Source organism: Drosophila guanche, unplaced genomic scaffold, assembly GCF_900245975.1.
Source record: "Drosophila guanche unplaced genomic scaffold, DGUA_6, whole genome shotgun sequence".
Classification (NCBI taxonomy): domain Eukaryota; kingdom Metazoa; phylum Arthropoda; class Insecta; order Diptera; family Drosophilidae; genus Drosophila; species Drosophila guanche.
The window spans coordinates 2,774,304-2,795,331 of NW_022995753.1; the positions used below are offsets into that span (position 1 = coordinate 2,774,304).

General features: G+C 46.6%; 1 protein-coding gene across 1 annotated transcript; it reads right to left on the reverse strand.

Annotated features, from left to right (window-relative positions):
* Positions 1–134: 134 nt before the first annotated feature.
* On the reverse strand, positions 135–12,180 carry LOC117588695. Its single transcript, XM_034280143.1, has 6 exons — positions 12,107–12,180; positions 11,634–11,965; positions 11,500–11,569; positions 3,694–11,440; positions 2,462–3,628; positions 135–2,385 (listed from the first exon to the last, which is right to left on the reverse strand). Exons 1-6 carry the CDS (start codon positions 12,128–12,130, stop codon positions 275–277), a joined length of 11,451 nt encoding a protein of 3,816 aa, XP_034136034.1. The 5' UTR covers positions 12,131–12,180; the 3' UTR covers positions 135–274.
* Positions 12,181–21,028: the final 8,848 nt, after the last annotated feature.

The following is a 21,028-nucleotide window of genomic DNA, read 5'->3' on the forward strand; positions in this document are numbered from 1 at the left end:
CATGAAGAAAATATTTAAAATTTGACAAAACACCGCGAAGGTGCAGATGTACTACTGAGTGCCGGGTATAAAAATTATGACGCGTAAGAAGCGTCTCACACGTCCCTTCTCGTTTAGTTTGGAACTAGCACAACATCTCTTCTCTCGAGTGTAAAGAGACCGCGTGACTCGAGGCCGTTTCAGAAATGGCAAATCTTAACTAATTATTGTATGAATATTCTTAACTTTGAAACATAAATCGAGCATTAATCTTAAAAGTAATAGTCCTGCATCCTTAGGGACGACTAAATACCACAACACTGTTGCGTCGCTTAAGGTTCCTTATTATGCTCTCCTTTAAAGCAGCTGTGTTCTGCCGACTAGGGGCTGCCTCTGCTACTACTACTGCTGCTTCTGCTGATGGCGGCGGGTGCTGTCGAGTTGCAGGATTAGCTCCTGTGAACGATGTAGACCAAATAATATTCGCTGGTCTGCTGCTGTGGCCTGGGGTTGAGCTTGGGGCGAGGGCTACTGCTGCGGCTGCTGCAGCTATTGGTGTTGATTGATTAAAGCTTGGTTCATCCAAGAGCCTCGCCCTGATTAGCTCATCGGGACCCAGGGTCTGGCGTCTCCTGATGATCTTGGCTTTTTTTGCCACAGGCTCCACCCCATTAGCAATGGTTGCCACATTTTTGAGACCTATATGAATCCGGGGAATGGGCGGACGCTCGGCCCGGGCCATCAGCTCTTCGTACAGCTGGCGAATCAGAGTATCGTTGTTGTGGCGTGTGTTGAGCAGACTGTTCTTGTTTATGATCAGGCCGTTCTGGAATTGGTAGGCCGTCTGCAGGAGGTAGCGCAATATCATTTTGTACGTGTACACTTGCCGAAAGCGACCAACTTCCTCGTGGTGGCTTGTGTAACAGTGCTGGATGTACTGCTCGAAGCCACCGGGCTGGGGCATTTCGCAATGGTGGCACTTTTGGAAGCCCCCAAAGTGGGTGATCATGTGCCGCAGTAAGGACATCTCCTCCAGCGAGGTGAACACACAGTAGAAGCAGTGATAGACCAGCGGGTGGACATTCGTGAAGCAAAAGCCCTGATCGGCGTGCTCCTGCTGTCCGTGATGGTACATCGCTATCTGATCGGGCAGCACCTTCTTGCAGAGGCTGCATATTTTATAGTACTCGGCACCGCTTTCGCTTCGGTTCAGCTTCAGCAGCACCTCGAGGCCCGATTCCGTCACGTTCTTGAGATCATTTATCTGATGGGCCGCCTCCTCCATGTGGCTGATGAGATCCTCCCAGCCCTGGTATTGGTAACTGCAGAAACCGCACTCCCTCGGCCGTCGCACATCACAGCCGATCGACTTGATCAGGCGGCTGCGTCGGTGCGTTGTTATTAGATGTTCGCGCATCTTGTTGGCATTGCTCTTGAAGGACTTGCACAGGCAGCACAGCAATAGCGGCTGCACTCGGAATATGAATGCTTGATTCGGATGCGTCTGGGCCCAGTGTTGGGATTTGAGTTGTGCCAGATTCCCTGCAATGAACCCACAATGGCCGCAACTGAAAACATAGAAATTATTATCCGAACGGGATTCGATCGGGATTCTATTCCGCTCTGAAATGGTTGCATGTAAGGCCTCGCTGAACGGTTCTCGATTCGCTATTGCAGTCTCTGTCTGCGCTTCATCATCCGAGTCGAGGAGGTCGATCACCTCAGTGATTTTTGGATTGGTAGCGGGTGGAAGCTGCTGCACTTCCTGAACTTCTGGTTCCCCTGATTCCTCGTTCTCCTCCTGGTGTGGCTCATCCTCCTGGTCTTCGTCCATCTGTTGCTGCTGATCGGCCTGCTGCTGATCGCCTTGCTCTTGCTGCTGTGACTCCTCAATAGGATGGGCCTCGGCCCAGGCCATATAATCGGGCAGGTCGGCCAACACGCGCTCAAACTGGCACTCGGCCAGCCCCTTGAGGCCCGGATGGTTTTCCATCATGTGCATGATAACGCCGCGCTCCTGCTGGCAATTGAAGTCACAATGCGCACACTTGTACTGGCAGAGGCACTCATGGTTCTCCTTCAGATGAGACACGGTCCGTTGGAAGCTGGCAAAGGCCAGCCGACACTTACAGCAGTAGAAGCCCATCGTTTGCCTTGTCCGCGCCAGAGCGCGTTGATAGATAAGCGCCGGCTGCACCTGCACATCCGGATGTTCATCCAGCATGTGCTGAATGGCGGGTATGGGCTCATTTGACCCAAAACTACACTTCGGCACAGAGCAAATGTACGGAATTCTAATGCCATGCACAGCCTCCGCATGTGCGGCTATCTTCTCCATTGAATTGTCCAAGTGCTGGCACAGGTTGCAGATGAATTGATTGTGATTGGGGTTCCTGGATAGCTTGGCTGTAAAGGAAATCATCTGATTAGATTCAATTCGAGGCATTCAATCAGTGGGGGTTGGGAGGTGCTCGGTACTCACGCAACTTGATCCAACGTGCTGTCGTCTGTAGCCGTGCAATCTGCCTGTGTATCACCACATCCACATTGAGATTCGGGTGACGGTCAATGATGTGCCGCTCAATGAAGTGGCGCTCGGAATTGGCGCGTCCGCAGTCTCCGCACTGGTACATGTGACGCTTGTGGGTTGATAGATGCCTCAAGTACTTCGCGATTGACATCTTGTTGGGCTGCGGCTGCATCAGACGAGTGCGACAGAAGCTGCACCACAGCACATCCGTGTACATGTGCTCCTTCGTCATGTGCTTACAGAGGGCCTCTAGCGATGGCATGTGTCTGCTGCAGCCCAATGCACCGCACACAAAGCGACTCTGTGAGGGTACGTACAGCACATAGGGATTGACCACCTTATGGATCCCCCCCTTAGCGGCGGCAGTGGCAGTGGCTGTATCTGTGGCTACAGCGGCCACATCTCCTACCACCGGAGCTGGTTGGGTAATCTCGGAGGTTGGCTGCTTCTCGGCAGTGCTAGGCTGTGCCTCCAAAAGGCGTTGTGATTCTGTAAACGCATTGATCGTATGCAGTTTGTGCATGGCCAGGTGTCGCTGCATGTCCACGACCTCCTTGCTGACAAACAGACACTCGGCGCAATGCAGTGATACAGTCAACACAGTGTCGCAGCTGGGCAGCAGCTTCGCCTCCGACGAGCGAAACACATTCTTTGTGCCAGCCTCACGCAGTTTCAGCTCGCGAATGACTCTGTGCTTAACGTTCTGCAACTGTGCGTGCTCGAAGGGCATCAGCAGCCCAAGCACATGACAGACCGTGGGTCTTTGGCCAGCCCTCTTGCCGTTGCCCTCTTGCAGGAAGACTTGAATCGTCTTGAAAGAGTGATTGGGTTGGCCAAGCACCTGCGGATGGACCTGTTGCACATGGAATGTCAACATTTCCATGCTGGCGGCCGTCTCCAAGCATTGGCTGCAAATGTACCTGTGCCGGGCGTGCTGCGTCAGCAAGTGCTGCCTCAGCATTGACGGCATCTCCAACGCTCGACAAAACCGACACTTGACCAGCTCCGTTTCCCTACGGGAGCTGGAGCTGCGTATGTGGTAGAGGATGTGATTGACAAACGATTCGCTTGTCAGTCGGGCCCCACAGGTCCTCTCCGGACATTCGAACAGATTGTCGTCTGTGGATATTAATGGAGAAGATTCAAGATAAAAGACTAAAGGATGACGGATCCACAGTACTCACCCGTGTATCCTGTGGGCTGTAGATAATCGTACAGTACTTTGGAAATTGTTACTCCACCCCTTGGAGTCGTTTCTTTCGAACTGCTTGACGGTTCCACTGGCGCTGTCCCTACCGTCGGTACCGTCGCCGGCAATGCATTCCTTCGCTGATTGAGCGCCTCCCGTATCTGTTGGCTAACAGACATCTCGCCGGCCGGCCTTGTGGTGTCTGCATGCAGCTCATGGCGCGGCGCCAGGCCATGCACATAGACGCCATGACGCACATAGTCATCTACATCGCTGGCCACATGGGTGCAGTAGCCGCACTTTAGATAGTCGGTGCTCCCAAAGCTAAAACGATGGAAATTCATGTGCTCCCTTATGCACAACACTGTGTGGGCACAATAGCCGCATGAAACGGCCATGCAACGGAAACGATCCTGCGCTAAATGGATAAAATTGCGGCCACTGTCACTATCCGAGAGCTCAATCGGTTGGATGGTGCTGCCGGTTGTTGATCCTGTTGGCTCTCTTGCTACCATTTCCGCTACTGATGGCTCCAGGCAAATGTTAATGTGGTTCTCAGAGATGCTTTGGGTGACCATAAAATCCCCATTGTTGACAGTTGCCAGCGCAGGCTCTGCTGATTCATTCAGTGGCTGCAAACTGGGCAACGAATCCAAATGGCACACAGTCACGATTTGTAAGCCCGTATGTTCCTTATTATTATACAGAACTGCACCATTTTCTTTTGCATTCCCATTTCCACTTGTAGCAGTTGGACCTTGAGTTTCCGTTTCCCTGCCAGATGATGGAGGCGGAGTGACAGACTTGGCGCACAGAAACTCCCCCAGTCCGGAGGCATTTAAGTCCGCCTGCTGGTTGATTGGCCGTGGCGTGGCTTTCAGCAGATCCCTGAGCATCACATTGGTTAATGTATCCCCATCCATATCCGCAGGGATGATGGAGACAGTTTTCTGTTGATGTTGCTGTTGCCTTGCAGCATTCGTGAGTAAATCGCCACTGAAGCGACGCACTCGAAGCTTGGGCATTGGAAGCTTCTCGGGTGGATTCGCTGCATCTGCCGGCATATGCTCCTCAGCTAGGTGACGCAGCTCATCTGCAATGCAGCTCGGTGGCATCAATAGCGCCTTTGTCGGGTCCTGCGTGATGCAGGCGAAACAGCTGCCGCTCCAGGACACCTGCGGATGCTCGGCGGCAAAGTGTCGCTCTAGGCCCTCGCGCTCATTCGAGAAGAGGAACGAGCAGCCAGGATACTGGCAACAGTAGACGGCACTCTGCGGCACCTTGACGTTCCTCATGCGATAGGCCACGTTCTCCACGCGCGTGGGCGCCGACATTGCTGTGGTTTCTACTGGGGTTGCTGCTGCTATTGCTTTAACTACGGGAACAGTTGGCGCCGCTTTTGAAGCAGCAGTTGGGTAGGAAATTGGAACCAAATGCGGTACCGCCTTTATTGGTGTCTTTCGTGCTGCTTTTGCTGTTGGTTCTGGTTCCAGGGCTCGCATTTCAGGCATCAATTCACTCGGATCGCATTCGCTGCTGTTGCTTGCAGTCGATTGTGTCGTACGGAATAATTGCCGACGTAGTGAGCCTCCTACTCCTACTCCTCCTGATCCTGTTCCTCCTCCCACGCCAACAGCCGTTCCGTTGGTGAGACGAGAATAGAAACGGTTGAAAATCTGGAATTTCGACTTGGAGCGAGACTCATCGCTGGCCTGAGAGCCAGTTTCCACGAGATCTTCCCAGTCCACGGGGCCCCTCTTGTTTCCATCATCGTCGACGTCCTTAAGGCCGGGGCCTGTAACTGTTCGCGATGTGGCTGCAGATGCGGTGTCCAAATCATTCCCACCCACATCGAATTCCATTCCGCTGTCGGAATCAGCGCTGCCAATGCCCATGAGGGGATCCACGGACAGGCTGCGAATCTCCACCTCCACAGGGAGTGCGGGCACAACTGTCTCTCGGATATCATTTGAGCAGGAGGCCTCCTCTTCTAACGGTTTGGCTTGCGATTCCTGCGTGGCGGTGTTTTCTGCCGTTTCCATTGGAATAATCTCCGTCAAAACTGGCTTTTCCTCCATCGGCTTCTCATGCAGCCGAGACTCCGCCTGCTCGATATCCTCCTCCATCTGGGAACCCAGCTGCTTTATGTCCAATTCCAATTCGGCATCAAAGTCCATGATGCACTCGTTGACGACCAATATGGACTCGGCGGCCACATCCTCCTGGCCTACAGTTGAGGGCACCTGGATCTCGTCCATCTCCTGTGACACTGGCATGCCATCCTGCCCCTCCTCCTCTTGGGACTCGTGCTCCCGTTTGGGCGAATTTTCGGGCTTTCGTAGTTGTTTCTTGAAACGAATCCTCTTCTTGGGGGTCTTCGGACACATGACCGAGTCGCGTCGCGATATCACCTTAGGAACGGAGATTTTCGGTGCCGATTCAGATTTGGTTTCGTCTGCTGGAGGCTTTTTATCGGTGGAACGACAGCAGAGGGTGACCCTCTCAAGTTCCATGGCTGCGATCAGCTCCTTACTCAGCCGATGATGTTTTACCAGGTGGGCGTCTCGTCTCTCCTGCCCCGTCTGCACGTAATCGCACAAAGGACACACATGCAGAGTAAGGGGCAGCTGGCAGGTTCTCTTGTCGGTAACTATTTGGGCGTCGGGGGTACAGTACCTGCGATGCCGATTTATGAGACACTTTCGCCGTATCGGTTGCCGGCACGACGAGCACTGAGCCTTGCTCTCGCCCGTATGCTCAATCAGATGCGACGCAATGTTGCTAAACATGAAGTTATGCAGCTCCTTCAAGCAGAAGGGGCACCTGTAATCGTACTTTTTCTTGGTAGGGTCACCCGCCGCTGGCCGCAACTGATTGCACCGCTCAGCGCGAAGTTCGTCGAGCATGCCGGGTGCCAGCCGGGAGATGTAGTTCTCCTTGTGGGACTGCAAATAGTGGCCAGAGGGATTCTTACCGATCTTCTTGTGGCAAACAACACATTCGACGGCCCCAATGGAGTTGATATGCCATTCGGGATTTATATTTGGCTCTGATCTTTGGGTTCGCTTCCTCTGCTGCTCCTTTCGCTGTGGCGTTGGCTGATTCGGGACATTCGGGGCATTTTTCTGTGGCATTGGGAAACGCCGCAGACGCACACAACACTTCCTCACTCGCACTTGATTTCTTCGTAAGACTGTTGATGCTCGATTAATGCCGCCGCTGTCCATGGAAGAGGTTCCATAGGATCGACCGCGACGTGCCATATTTCGAATCTCTCTCGGGATGGGCCTACGAATGGGGGAAGGAGATCTCGATGACGATGGCGATGTGGTTATCGTCTCTACGTATTCCTCTGGCGTCACTGAATGCCGTTGCGCCTGTGCCACCGTGCATGCTCTTCTGCCACTGGCCCGTGTCACTTCCTCACCGTTGTACATCGATGAAATGTATTCGGTGAGCTTCTCCAGCTCGTTCCTCTTGCGTGCCCGAATCCTGATCGATGGCGTAGGCGCAGTCGGAGGAGGTGAGGGCGGTGGTATTGTTGGGGCAACAGACTGCTCTTCGGAGTCCTTTGCTTTTTCCAGACGTGGTCTCTTTGCGTCTTGCACAATATCATTCTTGACGGAGACGGGAGGTCTACCTCGTTTGCGTTTTACTGACGGAGGCACTGGCGTGGTTCGACGCTTCTTTTCGTCGGGTGTCTCCTTCGCCGTTCTGACTATCTGACCCAAACCGAAGCGATTCCGACTTAACATCGTTTCGTTGAAGGAGCAGTCGGGTATGCAACGTGTTCGACGCTTTCCACTGATAATATTCTGAGTGGAGACGCGACAGTTATCGCTGGTCTTTTCGAATATATTCGCCAGATGGCGTGCCCTCAGCGACTGCTTCTCGAGGAACGCGAAGACAAGCCACTCCAGGAGCATGTAGTCCGACGACGGNTCCAGCTCGTTCCTCTTGCGTGCCCGAATCCTGATCGATGGCGTAGGCGCAGTCGGAGGAGGTGAGGGCGGTGGTATTGTTGGGGCAACAGACTGCTCTTCGGAGTCCTTTGCTTTTTCCAGACGTGGTCTCTTTGCGTCTTGCACAATATCATTCTTGACGGAGACGGGAGGTCTACCTCGTTTGCGTTTTACTGACGGAGGCACTGGCGTGGTTCGACGCTTCTTTTCGTCGGGTGTCTCCTTCGCCGTTCTGACTATCTGACCCAAACCGAAGCGATTCCGACTTAACATCGTTTCGTTGAAGGAGCAGTCGGGTATGCAACGTGTTCGACGCTTTCCACTGATAATATTCTGAGTGGAGACGCGACAGTTATCGCTGGTCTTTTCGAATATATTCGCCAGATGGCGTGCCCTCAGCGACTGCTTCTCCTCCTTGCGCTTCTGTTCGGTGAGGTCCTCGTACATCAGGCTGCTGCCATTAAAGATCGAGGCCTTATCTACGAGTGGACGGCTGGCCGTCGGTGCCATTGAACAGCGGCGTCGCATAATCTTATGAATTTGTGAATTAACTGGGGACCCCTCCTTCTTCCCACCACCATTCCTATTTTCATCTCCATTGTGTTTTACTTTAAACTTCTGGCCAAAGTTGTCGAGCAGCATGGAGTCGTCATCGTTCACCAGGAATGTACTGTGGCCATTCGGACCCAGGACAATCTTCATTTTGGAAAGTTTTCGTACCTTTTCATCCGACTCAGAGTCGTTGGCAGTCGAAGCTGCAGCCGCAGGCGCATTATCCGGCTTTGCTTCCGATCCTGCTTCTGTTTTTGTTTCCTTCAAGTCAACCTTCGCTGCTGCGTCCTCCGGCTGTACCTCTGACGTTTTTGGCTTGCCCTCGGGTGCTTTGCCCAGGGAAATGCAGACCATCGGTGGCTCGTTCTCCACATTATCCGAGAAGGAATGAGAAAAAACATTATCGACATTGGGCTCATTTATTGATTTTATCTGTTGCTCGATAATCTCCGCAGTAGAGGCAGATGAAGCGGTGGACGTGGAAGCGGGAGTGGACGATGCGGTCGCTTTCTTGTCGCTTTCTTTGTCCTTTTCCTTCTGCAACTTTTTTTTCTTTTTCTTGGTTTCCTTCTTTGCGGCTTGAGCCACATCCTTTTTTGATTTATCCTCATCCTTGGATCTATTTTTGTTCTTCTCCGCATCTTTAGATTTACTCTTTTTCTCCGCTCTTTCAGGTTTCTCTAGATCTTTTGGACTATTCCGTTGCTTTTCATTCTCCTTCTCCATATTGGGTGAATTGATATCTGTGGCAGGAGCATCTTTGTCATTATCAGTACTCTTATCCTTATCTTTGTCGTTATCAATCTTTGCGGTTTGAGCCACTTCTTTTTTTGATTTATCCTCATCCTTGGATCTATTTTTTTTCTTCTCCGCATCTTTAGATTTACTCTTTTTCTCCGCTCTTTCAGGTTTCTCTAGATCTTTTGGACTATTCCGTTGCTTTTCATTCTCCTTCTCCATATTGGGTGAATTGATATCTGTGGCAGGAGCATCTTTGTCATTATCAGTAATCTTATCCTTATCTATGTCGTTATCATCAGAGGATTTGCTTTCTGGTGGACTCGTAGTTGATCTGGCGATCTTCCCTCCTTTACCAATGGCCATTGATTGGACTGTGGTCGAGGCTGTCGTGGCCGCTGTCGTCGTCTTCTTGGGTATTCGAAAGTCGATCTTCTTGGCCGGATTATTCACGATGACGTTGCGATAGGAGGTGTCTAGCTGGAGGTCTGGCAATGCCGTAACCGGCACCGTTATGGCCGCAGAATCTCTCTCTTCCTGCTGTCGCTGCTTCTCGGCCGCCTCCAGCAGGCGTTTCTTCCCGATTTCCGCCAGGCGTTGCATCTCGGCCACCTTGGCAGCGGCTGCTGCCTTTTCTCTGGCCTTCACCTCACGATGCTCTCGATATGTACGCGGTGCATCATATTGAGCTCCGCCTCGTCCTCTGGCTGGTAGAATGTATCGATGGCTAATGCCGCCGACGCCACCACCACGACCACGGCTCTCATGTCCGCCCCGAAAGCTGCCTCCCACTAAATGGGGTCTAGATGGGGTCTGGATGGGACCACATCCAGGTAAACCATTAAAGACAATTTGTTCATTGTTATTCCAGGAGGATGATTGCCAGTTCGTAGGGTTACATAGAGTATAGTCCTGCTGTTGCTGCTGATTATGCTGCTGTTTCTGATGCTGCTGTTGTTGCTGATTTTGATGCTGCTGCTGATGGTTAGGGCGTGGCATATTCTGAAAGCGTGGACCCCGAGGATCCCTTGATTCACGTGGATCCCGGGTGGTTTCATGTGGATTCAATCTTGGATCGACAGCATGAAAGCCATTGGGAACATGGGGAGCAGGGCCAGAGGACTGTGTCTCGCCGTCAGAGAATACAGGCCGCTGGTTCTCATGATGAATGTGAGGAGGCCGCGCATGCGCCCCACGTGATCCTCGGCTTGCAAAGCCCATGCTTCCTCTTCCTGGTCCTGCTCCTGGCACTGGAATGCGTGTCCATAAGGAGCCCGCCTTCATTGGCGGCGCTGGCGGCACTGGCGATGTATCGCGTGTGACACTGGGGGGAGGAGGTGGCGGGGAGCCAAGAACATTCGAAACGGCTGTGGACAAGGAATTACTGTTGTAATTGGGATTCCTTCCACGCGGATCCATGCTGTTCGATGCTAGCGGCAATGTGCACGGTACGCCAAGACCCGCTTCCACACCCGCGGGGGGATCCAGCTTTTCCAGCAGCATGGCTGCCAGCTTCTTGCGTGCCTCCGAGAGTGGACTGGCTGGAGTCTCACTTCTGTTAGCATCTTTATCACATAGTGAAGGACTACCTTTTGATGGCTCTTTGGCCGGCTGCTGCTGTTGGTGCCGCTGGTTTGGTTTTGACTGACACATTGACGCCACTGAGGTGGAATCGTCATCACATGGAACAGATGAGCCAAGTGTAAACAGAGGCGCTGATTTCTGGGTAACTGCCGCCTTTGCTGTTGCTGGATCAGAATTCGATCTGCGCGAGAATCCCAAATTGTCGCCGGCATTGAGTTGTAAACTCCTAGTTTTGGCCCGCTCTTTATTGGCCAACTCTCGGGCCTGCTTCTGTTCTCTGTCCAGTTCTCTGGCTGCCCTTATGGCAGCCAGTACACCTTCTCCTTGTAAAGGAGGTCTGTCGTCCTCTTTGGGCTTTTGACTGGTATTCGACTTGCAAGAATCTGGTCTCTTGTGATGTGAAGTTGTGCCCTGAGTCTTTGCTTCAATTGCTGTGTTCTTATGGTTTGGCTTGTTCGAGGGCAAGCTGGGGGAACTACTGGCAAAAGACCTGCGCGCTGCCTCTTCTGCGACATTACTCGATGGCGATGAGTGGACAAGTGGGACAGATTTATGTCCTGCAGTCGAAGCTCCGGTCGATGTTGCAGGCCTGCTCTGAGGATCACATTTTCGGTTTGTCGGTTCCTTGGGCTCCTCACTCTCACTGCCGGACGAGCTTATCGATATTGTATCACCACCGGCATCCCTGCTCGGCTTCTGTTTGCGCTTTGTCGGTCCTTTGTTTGTGTTTTGTCCAGAATACTTTTCTTTGTGGTTGTTGATCTGATTCGTGACTGCGGCAGTGCTTTCTCTGTCTGCGGCTTGTTCACGATCTGTATATTCACTCTTCTGGTTTAAGCGTCTTTGGGCGAGGGTTGTTTGACGGCTGCCTGATGCGGAACCAATGCCCTGTTTACTCCGGACCACCTGCAATCCATTTTTTATTTAGTTGGAAAAAACTGGAAGAACTGCGGGCATCCACTTACTTCACCGAATTTCGTTTTAAGCTTCATTACAATAGACTCGATTTTCAGCAGGGTCGACATGGTGACAATGCTTTACGTTAAGAAAATAAAGTTTAGAAATGTTTATAGTAAAACCTTCGATTTAAGGCACTTACTCTCGCTGCACAAGCCGGACGAGGGCGTCTAGGCGTGAGGCTTGTCCCGTGGATAGGCTGGACGCAAACGCTTTCTTCACTTCCTCGATGAACGGCAGCATGCGAAGAATTTCCTTTTGCTTTGCGACTATCGCTTGATCCAAGGGCACTGCAACCACATCGTCGTCAGAAATGTCTTTGGGGGAGACACTTTCTTTTCGGGTAACATCGCCGGCCTTGTTGGAAGATTTAGTCACTTTCTCCACCGTATCCTCATCCTCGGACTCACTAATGACCGCCACATCCATGACGGTTGCATCCTCCATGTTCCAGTCGTTTGAGGATTTTTCCTCCTGTGGTAATAACACAAATATACCGCTACATAACAGCCACAAAACAGCTAAGAATTATTAGCATTGAAGCCCTAATGCGTAAATGTTCATCGAAAACAATACAAAACATTTTGATACTTCCACGCGCTCATACATGCATACATGAGGATGTGTGAGTAGCGTCATGAATAACGACTTCATTGTTTTTTTGTTTTTGTTATTTAATCGCTATAGCGAAATTGGTTGGTCGCAGACGATGAGTCCGCATTGACCAGGTACTTCAGTTTATGTTGAATATTAGAAAAAAGTCACTGAAATTTTTGAACTCATAAAAGAGTTGTTTGCCGAACGAACACCAGAAATGGAATATTGTTGTTTTGTTGAATGCGGGCGAACAACGAATGGCACCGCACCACCTATCGGAATGTCATACGATGTTTATCTCCCATCACCATTTATCGGAACGGGATTTTTCATTTCATATTATGGTATCCATATAATTGTTACTCTTAAATTAGATTACGATTTCTTCATTTTTGCACTTTCCTAAACGTCTTGCGCTTGTGTGGGTGTGTGTTTTTGTGTTCTTTCCGACAAAAGATTGAATACAAAGTACAGTTTTTCGCTGGAGATGGGTTCGTAACATCGGTGGCTTTTTCTTTCAGTATCTATGTATGTGAATTTTTGTTTTCAGATCTTAGTACTCTTTTGCTAAAAGCCGGCTGCTAACTTTTTGTCGAATAAAAAACCGAATATTCTTTCGTCAACAAATTTAGCTGATTTGATCGGTACTAGTACATACTTACGTATGTACATACTGTCTAGTACTCAGATCCGAAACCCCGTTTGCTAGCGAACAGTGCAATACCATCTGATGCTACTATCAGTAACCTGCAGCATTCGAATCCAAATCGTCGCCGATGGCCGATGTGGCGCAGTCCTTGGTTCCAAAAGGAAAAAAAACTTAGAACATTTGGTTAACAGCTCAGTCGTGTCTATGTCTTGGCAACATGAAGCTACTGGTTCTCAAATAAGTTAAACAAATTAAAAATGCAAATAAATTCAATACAATCTCATTAATATATAACAATTGTTTCCTTTTTTTTGTCGTTTGATGGCCTCAAGTTTGTTGAGAAGCACGGAGTTCCTTTATCTTTCCACTTTTGCATTTTTGGCTTTTTGCTTTACTCTCTGCTTGCTAGGTAGAACATAAAGCAAATGTATCTTTTTCGAACTGCTAGAAAAATACCATCGAGTCCCACAAAATACCATCGGCTTTCTAGATTTAATCGGCCAATTAATTTTTTCGATCTGAGTACTGCCCGGCGTACAGCCACTATAAAGTAGTTTATGCGCGACAACATTTCTTATCGGTTCCATATCTCGATCTGAGCACTAGGCTTTATACTAAACAATTCCGACTCCTGGGTGGGTTACACAAATATCGATTCGTTTCCGTACAACTGAATTCGCCGCAAACCGCTGGCGACGTTGTGGTATGTGTGTACCGCACTTCTCTTGCCATGTGTGCGTTGGGTACGTAGATACGGTAGAAGCACTAAGCAAACAACTCATAGAGGGTGCAAATCGATTAATCCGTATAGTATAGTGGATTGGCTCCCAGTGCCTTCGGTTCTTGGTGAGAGAGCCTTCGGTTGAGAGAGTTTGGCGTTGGCTCTCTTGAGCATTGAACGCAAAGCGACTCTCGCAAAAACAAAGTTTTGTTTTTCCTTTCAAGTCTGCTTCGTAATTTCATGTGTGCGGTGACACATATGTACATACATACATGATGGCAATGCGTGTAGCTATTCTCGACTTCAAATGAGTTTTCATTTTCAGCGCTTGAGACGTTTGGCACTTTTTTGTTGCTTCTGAGCTCACATACCCTTCCTTCAAACTTGAGCCTTTCAGCTTGCCCCAAAAAATAAATAAGTTGACTTTGTGTATCCTCTCTATGCTCATATATTTCTTAAATATTATTATTGTTACGAACCTGTATTGGTGTTGGGGCACGGCCGGCTAGCCAGTCCTTTCAGGGATGGGTTCTTCCCAGGCCCCCAGGTCGCACAACAAACCAACTGTTCTTACATCTCGAACCAACAAACGATTATTCAAACACAAACCAACGGACTTTACTCTACACTTCAAAGACAATCATCTCTCCGACGCAGAACAACAACAAATCTCCTTTTCAAGTGCAGCGGCCGATCTCCATTTCGCCGCTGTGGTCCCCTTTCCCCCCCATACTAAACAAACTAGCACTTCATATCAACGTTATAATTTGTAACTCAAAAACTTAATCTAAATATGTATATAAATAACGCCAAACTCTCTCAGCCGAAGGCTCTCTCATCAAGAACCGAAGGCACTGGGAGCCAATCCAATATACTGATTAGGTAGCCAGTTTTTACTCGATTTGCACCCTCTATGAGTTGTTTGCTTAGTGGCAGAAATATGAACGATCTCCCCGGTCGTGTGTATACGATGCAAAAAAAAAAACCAACAACATCTTCGCCCATTTCTTCGAACCTGATGCGAAAATGTTACCTGTGAAAAATAATATTTAACCCAGGTGGTGGGCTAAATAATCGAAACAGGGATAGGACAGTTACATAAGATGCATACATAAATACCTCTGTACAAACAATGTATGTGTGTATTTATGAGCGTATTGCATTTGTATGTATTCATATTCAAAGCTGCCGCTTTGATACATATATTCAATGTACATATGTATATATGTAGACATTTTTGACACTGATGACACCACAAAGAGGAAACGAAAATTGCTGATCCAGCTCTGAGAGTTGACTCCAATGGTAAGCAATAAAAGCGACAAATATCAAACACAATTATGAAATTGAAGATAACACAGAGATGCAACAGCTCAAAAATCTGTACACACAGTAGTACAAGTACATTTGTAAATTATATACATTAGTATGTATATAAATACATATATGTAAATATTTATGTATGTATATTTCATTATAAATAATCAAAAATGTCAGTAAATATGTAGGAGCTTTTATACATATGTACACAAAAGGAGATTTCTGCTGTATCGTTACGTGATTAGCAAAGGAGAAAAAACTTATCTGCGATCTCTTGATCTTCTAAAACCTTTACGAATATTTCACTAATTTGAATTTATTTGTCTTAAGATAAGAGTTTCTAAGATAGATACACAAAGCCGGATGTTTCTCTCTCAGAAGAGCGGTGTCCGCTGTTCTCTAAAATGACCGCGGTAGACACAGTGCACCATGGGGATATATGAATAACTCCCAAACCGAAGAATATTTTTTGATTTACTATTTTGATATTAGTTTATATTAGTGAGAGAAAGGTATTTTAAAAGGAGAAGGGACGTGTGAGGCGCATATTACGCGTCACAACTTTTACAACCGGTACTCAGTCAGTGTACCTGTACCATACTTTTTTTTTCGAATTTTACATTTGACATTTTAAATTTTATCTTCACCTGTCATCTACATCTACATCACTTCTAACGCCCTTTTAGCTCGCCCCCCCCCCCCCTCCTCCAATAGAGCCACACGCTGCAGAGGCAGAGGCCGCACACTGCAGAAGCAGAGTGTGGATGAGAATGTGGAAAAAAACAACAAAAGCTGCTGGACAGGGAGGGTTTAGCCACTGCAAATTAATTTCTTCATTGTGGCTATAATAATGATCCAATCGGATCATGGTGATCTGATAGATATGGTCATTCCTTACGGAATGGCGTTTTTATCTTCTTTCATCTTCAAAATTGTAGCGGGGCGGAAGGGGGCGGAGATAATTTTTGAAATACACTGGTTTTAGTGTGAGCATACAGAAGTCTGGAGGCAAAACTTGGTGGCTCTAAATCTTATAGTTTTTGAGAACTAGCCGACAAACAAGACGGACAGACAGACATGGCTCTATCGACTCGTCTATTGATGCTGATCAAGAATTATATATTCTTTATGGGGTCGGAAATGTTTCCTTCTGTGCGTTACATACATCAACTTTGTGCACAAATACAACATACCCCACTAACTCTTCGAGCACCGGGTATAAAAATTGGCGTGGCAATGCCAGTTTTCAGTTTAAAATCGAATTGGATTTTTAGAAAGTGAAAACTAGAATATAATGCGACTTTTAAATTGACTTCCTTGTATCCTGCTAACAGCTTATTTTCTTTGAGTTTTAACAGTTGGACGTGCACTGCAGTGCACTGCAAGTGTTTAATTTGAAATTGTATACTGTTTCAAAATTGAAAGATATAATTTTTTGTTTTACCAGAGCATACATCTCGCTAGCTAACAGCTCTATTAACAGTGGTAGGCTGTGTTGTGATTTTAAAACCGCAATATCTTTGATAATGACCATATCTATCAGACTGCTGAATCTGGATAAGGTCGGATCAGTATTATAGTCAGATCCAAGAAATTAATTTTAAGTGTATAACACACCGTCAGCGCTTGAGCGCTCTCAAGCGCTTTCTATAATACTTCACTTTATAGAGCCGTTTTTAGAACGTTTTTTAGTTTTCGAATCTTTGTACCTGAAACATTGTATTGCTCTACGTTGCCATCAGTACGATATTCGTTCAACGTTTCCAGAAATACAGAATATTTGTTTACGCGATTTGTTTTCCCAAAAATATGCAGGCAGAAACCTATGTGTACACTTTTTTCTCGGTATCACAATTTTTCCAAAATTAAAGCTCAACTGTAAAAGTCCTCTTCGTCAAAGTCACTTAAGACTCTCATTTTATTCATAAATACGACGAAAACTGGGATTCGCATTAGGTGGTGTGTTGGGCTCCTCCTGCGTGAGGTAGCTTTCTAAGTGTCACATCTGGCGGTTTTCCTTTTTCTTCTTTTTTCTTCTTCTTTTTTCGCAGGTAATTTAAGTTCAGAATACAATTTTTTTGCTGATAAGTTTTCCTTATCTGCATGGCATCATTGCACTGATATTTATCTCTGTTGGATCACAACTGCAAAATCTTTTTTTAATTTCTGTGTCAAGGAATTCAAAGGCCATGATCAGTTAGTTATATGGCAACAGTTTTACTTGGTGTCTTAATTAAAAAAATAGTGTTAATTTTCATTGGAATTTAAAATTGACTGAAGCTCGCATCTCGCGATTTGGATACTTTGACTTATAGGGACTTCTGCTTCATACCAAATTTTGAGTGGTACAATACAGTATCTTCAACTGTACATAAATCGGTTATTTTATTGCAGATATAGCAACATTTTTTGAGCCAAACAAAATACATTAATTTTGGAGGAATTTCTTGCTTCTTTCTTCTTCTGCTTCTAATTCATGACAGGAATTTCTTGCGGTGCTGGCGACAGTCCTTAAGGCGGGTATCCAGCACTGAGAGGACTGTGGACTGAGAGGATATCTGGTAGACTGGCCAGAAAAATATAGTGTACAATTATTCCTGTTGTGTAATTTGCAAATTTTCAAAGGGATGAATAAATCTCTCATATTAATTAAGGCAGTTAGGCCTGACCATGTCTGTGCCATTCGATTATTAATTAAACTCGTTATATACATTTCAAATGTATTTGTTTATTATTGAGACAGACCAGAATATTCATTTTGCCAAGGTACTGACCTGCAGAGTTAACATAATCCATTATATTATTTCTAACATATTTGGGATATTCCTAGACACGACCACGAAAGGATTCAGCATCAGGGTCTGCCGAACTTTCAATTAATAAGCATTCATCCGTGAATGCGGATTTTTTGCGCTCTTTTGGCAATAATGGTATGCATTAATGATAAATCCCAATTGCATTTTCAATTCAGCTACCAGCACGTTTTTTTTACTTTTTTATTTTTAGTTTACATTTAAAACTGCCACTGCACCATACATGTTTAAGCCTAGTACTCCGATCGAAAAAAAGGGATGATATTCGTATGGAACCGATAAGAACTTTTGCGCGCACAAGGTACTTTCTAGCGGCTGTACGCCAGGCAGTACTCAGATCGACAAAAACCAGGCCGGGTAAATCTAGAAAGTCAGCCGATAGTCTTTTGTGGTGTTGATAGTATTTGTGTTGTATTCGTTGGTATGTTGCTAGCAGCTCGACAAATATATATTTGTTTTATATTCCGAGAGGGTACCTAGCAAACAGAGAGTAAAGTCTCAATTGAATGGAGGTAACAATGCCGCTGAAGTTAAAAGATAAATGACCACCGTGCTTCTAAACGAGCTTAAGGCCATCAAACGGCAAAGAAAGGAAACAATTATTATAGATTAATGAGATTATATATAATGTTTTTGCATTTTTAATTTTTTTCACTTATTTTTAACGCCAGTTGCTTCATCTTGCCAAGCCAAGACCAGGCTGGGCTGTTAACAAAATTTGTTAAGTTGTTTTCCTTTTGGGACCAAGTACTGCTAAACAGAATCGTGTCGTGTAGGGGCGAAGGCGGCGATTTAGACTCAACTTTGCCACCGGCGCAAATATTCCTTGGCACGGCCTTGCTGCTCCACCAATCAAAGAAGGCTGCAGATGTTAATCCCAGACATATGCAAATTCTCTGTCATATTTTCAAACTGCGGAATATGCACAGGGTATCGTTTCATGGGTTTCCATAAATGTACACATATTTATATTATTTATAATACTGTATAGACAAACGACCGTCCTGTTTTCTTTTCTGCAGATATGGGTTTAATCAAAGTTGTCGGCGCTTATTTCGTTGATTGTCCTCCTCCTCCGATCACGCAAGAGCCGCCAATCCCACTTAAAGCAATCTCCTGCATGGATCCATTTTGCATTAATAGTTTTATTAGCCTTTTATTCAATTTGCACACATTTTCAAAAGGTTAAACAAAACAACACAGCTGCCTGAGAAGTGTAGCCGTACGGAATGCGGTTTTCACCTCTGGTCACACTCTGCTGCTAGCAAAATATATTGCAGTTTGCTAGCAAGCGTGTTTTTCGATCTGAGTACTAGGCTTTACAAACAGCTGACTCGTCAGCCTGTTTTAGTTACGTTCCACACAAACGAAATTTATAGAAAATTCCTGTCAAGAATTTTTCACGGTGCTGGATAAGAGAAAATCACTTAAAGTAGAAAATTTGTTCTGTTTGCAAGAACTCTGTTGAGCTTTCATTCACTTATTAATTTAGCAATCTGCTGCTCTCATGAAACAATTTTATAAGGAGGGCCCGTCGGCAAAATAAGGGAAACGTAACAATGCTGTCAACAATGCTGCTCTGCGCTGTAAGTGTAAGTGAAACGACAAATCGGTTTTTGTGCTGATTAGCCCTTTGATGGCATGGGGTTTAAAATTGCACAAAATAGAATATCATACTGTACGTAGGGAAGGGTTAAAATATGCGAAATTTGTCAGCGCCCATGGTAGAATTACTAATAGATAACGTCATCAGCTGAGTGGAGGAGCACCAGCTTATTCACCACGCTCTCTCAGCTCTCAGCGAGGCAAGCGCTACAGAGAGATAGCAAACGTTTTACGTTCTGCACTCTTCGCTTTTATTGTTTCTGCTGACAGCAAAGTAAACATTTGAAGCGGCATAGCAAAAAATATTTTGCAGACATGTTTGTTTCTCCTTGCGCTTCTGTTCGGTGAGGTCCTCGTACATCAGGCTGCTGCCATTAAAGATCGAGGCCTTATCTACGAGTGGACGGCTGGCCGTCGGTGCCATTGAACAGCGGCGTCGCATAATCTTATGAATTTGTGAATTAACTGGGGACCCCTCCTTCTTCCCACCACCATTCCTATTTTCATCTCCATTGTGTTTTACTTTAAACTTCTGGCCAAAGTTGTCGAGCAGCATGGAGTCGTCATCGTTCACCAGGAATGTACTGTGGCCATTCGGACCCAGGACAATCTTCATTTTGGAAAGTTTTCGTACCTTTTCATCCGACTCAGAGTCGTTGGCAGTCGAAGCTGCAGCCGCAGGCGCATTATCCGGCTTTGCTTCCGATCCTGCTTCTGTTTTTGTTTCCTTCAAGTCAACCTTCGCTGCTGCGTCCTCCGGCTGTACCTCTGACGTTTTTGGCTTGCCCTCGGGTGCTTTGCCCAGGGAAATGCAGACCATCGGTGGCTCGTTCTCCNAATATGCGAAATTTGTCAGCGCCCATGGTAGAATTACTAATAGATAACGTCATCAGCTGAGTGGAGGAGCACCAGCTTATTCACCACGCTCTCTCAGCTCTCAGCGAGGCAAGCGCTACAGAGAGATAGCAAACGTTTTACGTTCTGCACTCTTCGCTTTTATTGTTTCTGCTGACAGCAAAGTAAACATTTGAAGCGGCATAGCAAAAAATATTTTGCAGACATGTTTGTTTCTAAATAGATGTAATTGAATAAAGATTCTATACATACACATTTCATTACACCTCCAAAATAGAATAGTAGTTGCATGCATATTTCATTGTCTTCCGCTTACGTCTTCAAGACAATGGAAAAATCGTGCGCTTCACAACCTCTTTCGTCGACGTTTGGCAAACGACTGACAAGCAGGTGTTCCTCGAATGAGAAGGCACTGTGGTGAATCCGTCACCTTATTACTAATTTCACCATGGACGGGCCCTCCTTATATAATTGCTTCATGCCTTAAAACTTAAAACTATAAGGTGGCCTCGTCGGTCGCAGAGTTACTCGTTGCTTTTCCTAATTTTCAGTGCTCGTTTGCTTGTCGACGCGAAAGGTTGGTTGCGGACAAAATTTGTTTTCAAATTTTGTCAAAATGTTTACTTTTTCAAACACAGACTACTATTATTGAGCAAACTATTAAAAATTAAATTATGAAACAATTATTATGTTTTTTCACATTGTCTTCAAATGATTATTCAGCACACTCCAATGTCGTTGCCCTCACACTTACAGCGAGTGCCCTTTCACTCGCACGTTTGCCTAATTTTTGCCGACGAGACCTCCTAATATATTTTCTTCATGAATGAGATCCAACCGTCCATGAAGAAACTATATAAGATCTCATCGGTGGCAGAGTTACATCCGTCCCTCTCAGCAAAACGCCTCGTAGGTACATACATACAATGTGTGTATGCTTCGGTGTTACGTCTGCTCTCGTCGAAGTCGCAATCGCA